Genomic DNA, 4,198 nt, shown 5'->3' with positions numbered 1-4,198 from the left:
GCTGATTTTTATGATTTAGATATGACTAATGTGGATGTTGTTTTGAGATACTCTTGGATGGAATCTGTTTGTACTATCAATATTAATGTGCAGAAGAAATTCCTAAAGCTCTGGTGTAAAAAGAAGAACATTTCATTACAGGATATTTCCATCAATGAATAGGTAGAATCCAAGGAGCTTGAAGAAGAAAATGTTACAGGTACTGATACATCAAATGGAGAGTTCGTGGTTGAATTAATATTGGAAGATAAGCAACAATTGCAGGTGCAACAACATGTACCAAATACCCAGTAGGCTCCATTAGTTGTGAATTAAATAAAGATACAACATTGGTTAAAACTTCAGCATATCACCACCCAAATCACCCAGCAAGAAAATAACCAACACGATGCCAATGATTTAGCAACAACGCTCGCACGATAGATAGAGAGGTGCGAAGATTCAACCATAGCACATCAACACAGAGGAACCGCCAGTATCAACTCCCATCTCAAGCGAGCGAGGCACGAGCTAGATAAAGGGTTCACCTTTCTCTTGTATGGCTAGATGCACGTGCATGGTACCAGTGGACTACTCTTTTGAGTAGATCTTATTATTTGTGTTCTTCTTATGTTTTGAAGACAAAACATGTTTAAGGGGGGGTGGAATGTAGTATACCTAGCGGGGATAGTTTAGGGTACATAGGGAGGTATCCAAGGGAATAATATAATAATGGGATGGGCCATAGTTAATAAATAAAGTGGTTAACCCGCATCATGTAAGGGACCACAAGTAGCTAGCAATAATGTGATATGCCCATGCTATTAGATATATGGTATTGAGATAACCATGGTAATGACCCATGGTATTGTATATATGAATCCTATATAGAGGCTAGAGACTTCCCATTGAGAGATGTCAAAGATTATTTTATTGGCAAGCATATGGGTTATGGAGTGTTCTCCTTCCTTAAAGAGAGATTGTATGGTGTTACCCTACCTTAAGGGTTTGATATTAATAAAGATATGAAGTTTATATATTTATATTTTGTTATTTTTGGATATATTTTCTTTATCATATATTTGCAGGTCAGATCCATTACATGGTCTATAGAAGGAGGTGATGGTTTCATATGTGAAGATTGTTTTCAGGGGAACTAGAGGTTCAACAAGGTCAGGCTTAGCCACAGAAGTGAGATCTAGTGAGGAGAGAACTTGGTGTGAGTGAGAAGAGCACATGATTGTTGGAAAGGCACAGGAGGGAAGACACAAATTGACACACACAAAAACAATACGAGATTATTCTCTTCTATTAAACTCACACAAACTTTAATTGATTACAATGAACCCAATGTGGGGTATTTATACTTTTTATCTCACGACTCAATTGATGATGTTGACTTCAACATGAAAACACTCACTAAATTTAAACTTTCCAAAAAGAGAATGAACTTGAACTTCTAACATTGGACTCGACTTAACTCAACCACTCCCTTCATGCATCACATGCACACAAGACTAATTATTATTTCCAACAATGGTATGAGAAAGTGTGCATACATTAAAACACCCACTAAATTTAACCTTTCCAAAAATAGAATGAACTTGAACTTCTAACATTGGACTCAACTTAACTCAACCACTCACTTCATACATCGCATGCACACAAGATTAATTATTGTATCCAACAATTGTGTGAGAAGGTGTGCATACATGTGATAATGTCAGATAGAAATGACTAAATTATAAGCTACATATATCTTGGCATATGACTGTAAGACTTGGTGAGGCATGCATACCCATACTAGTAAAGACTTGGAGTATTCCTAAGTGAAATGGGAGGAGAGAATGAGGTTTTCCTCAATCAAGTTTAAAGGGGAGAATGTTAACGTAGGGTAAATTTGACTATGTGAAAGAGTTAACGTTGTTAGGTCCACAGTAGTGGTTTTGAGTGCATGGTTTTGGTGACTTGTCGTATTAGAGTCAATGAGTTACATGTGATTCCCCATTGTAATGGTTCCTTTGGCCTTGGTAGGATCTTGATTGCCTTGGTTGATTTTAAGTCAAGACATGGTTGCATTTAAGTGATATGATAATAATAAGTCTATTATTAGGTTAGTTTTATTTCTGGATAGGGCTTTCCACAATAAATCATGATGTGAATGGTTTATATGTACTGTTGTTGTTATGTATTTGATTGTTATGATTATTGATCATGCATTAATTTTATTCCTAATAACAACCATGCATAATACCAACGTTGTTGTTTCTCTAAAAAAAAAATGTTTGATGATAACTAACATTTTTTATATTGAGCATATATTTTATGATAGGAAATTGGATGAAAAGAGAAATTGTTTTATAAGTCTAGACTTTTCCCCTGGGAAAATCAGTAACTTTCATTAATATTTTGAAAATTACATAAGCAGATGCCGCGGCATTACTGTCATTGTTCATACAAAATTCACCTTTTCAGGTATTTCTCAGAATCATAAACAAAAAAAATTACTAGTTACATCCATGATCTGTGCTGTACAGCCTATTCACTGTTACAAAAAGATTCAGTTAATAAATATATCAGCAAATCATATTGGTCTCCATTCACTGTTAGCTGTTGGGACTATTGTCCCTCTGTATCCTCTGATCTATATATGGCCGGTGGTAAAACTGATGTTCCTCTGACCCATTCTGTTCCATTATTTGTCCATTGCCTCGGGGAAGTGACGAGGCCTCTTTGGATAGTTTGTCAGCCTCGCTATTGTGTTCTCTGTAAATATGCACACAAGTACAATGATCAAATGCTGCTTTGAGAGTGAGAGTATTGTGAAATAAATCGCTGAGTGTGTGAAAATGGCAGTTTGTCACATTATTTATCCAATTTACAACCACCATTGAGTCCCCGAAGATGTTGATCTGTGAAATATGATGAGATAAAGCAAAATGAAGTAGATTATATAATGCAGAAAGCTCAGCAAAATTATTTGATCCAATACCGAGACCCAATTTAGCAAGATATCTATGATGATCGTTTATGTGCAGGACAAAACCTCCCCCACACCCTGTTTGATTTGATGCTCCATCGAAAAAAGCCCAAGGTATGGTTCTGTCAATCTCAGGCATGGGCTGAATGGTTCTGGGTCTGGTTGGGGTTGGTTCTGGTAACTCCTGGTATGCTGCTATAACCGCAATTTCTATATGGCATCCCGAGTATGGTTTATCCTCAAAAATGGCTCTGTTCCGAGCAAGCCAAATATACCAAATGGCCACAGGGGGGAGGTTGATAAGTTTGGAGTCCGGGTGGTTACGAGCCCATTTGTTCCATGCATCCTGTAGATCAGAACCGCTCCAAAGTCCCGTAATTCCCAACTGTTGACAGATATTCCTCCAAATGTTTTGGACGGTCGGACAAAACAAGAAAATGTGATCAGTTTGTTCAGATGCATTTTTGCAGAAGATGCACCATGAGGGTCCGTGGATGGCTCTGTGGGTTAGCTGTTCACCAGAGGGAACAATACCATGAAGCGCACACCAGAAAAATAGCTTTGATCGGGGAGAGGCTCTTAACTTCCATATGGAATGCCACCAAGGGTGAATCAGGTCCGGAGTTCTGTGTGAGATGAGAGCGCAGTAACCTTGCTTAGGGACATATGAACCATGGTCAGCTGGGCACCAGATCAATTCATCGGGCCCTTGCTTGATACGAATGTGGGATTCAGATAAAGCCATGATGTATTGATCCCATTCCTATAAGTCTAGACTTACTTTTAAAACCATTAAAATAAATTATGAATCAAGATAAAAATATTATTTATTTATCTTATTATTATTTATATTTTGTATTAGAAGTTAAATTGATGAATGTTTATATTATGAGCAATAGAGCAATGTGCAACAAATCTCCTCTTACCTACTTATCTATTTAATGATAATGTTAATATTCTGTCCAATATTTATTATTAGCTATTTTAACTCTTAAGAATTAAAATGTTTGTATTTACTAAACTATTAAGACTATTTTAGAGTTAGCTATAAACTTACTTAACATCATACCTAAAATTGTATTAATTATTTTTATATTTTTAATTGTTGACATAGTAATTAATATTGTTATGGGAAAAAAATCAAACCAATTGCTTGATGTTTGTAAAACCAGTGTTCTTTTGTTTGATTAGCACCTTTCAAAATATTAGAAAAGAAATAAAAAATAATTTATTCAAAAT

At 35.9% G+C, this 4,198-nt stretch overlaps 1 protein-coding gene across 1 annotated transcript; it reads right to left on the bottom strand.

The window, feature by feature from the left end:
• Positions 1–2,585: 2,585 nt before the first annotated feature.
• Positions 2,586–3,704, bottom strand: LOC149241673 (uncharacterized). The gene has a single exon (XM_089370616.1). It carries the CDS (start codon positions 3,702–3,704, stop codon positions 2,586–2,588), a length of 1,119 nt encoding a protein of 372 aa, XP_089226742.1.
• Between the last annotated feature and the right edge of the window lie 494 nt (positions 3,705–4,198).

The sequence above is a fragment of the Pinus tabuliformis genome, chromosome 8 (assembly GCF_031772625.1).
Source record: "Pinus tabuliformis cultivar Carrire ecotype Pingquan chromosome 8, CPIR1, whole genome shotgun sequence".
Lineage (NCBI taxonomy): Eukaryota > Viridiplantae > Streptophyta > Pinopsida > Pinales > Pinaceae > Pinus > Pinus tabuliformis.
This window is presented reverse-complemented; position numbering and strand designations above follow the sequence as displayed.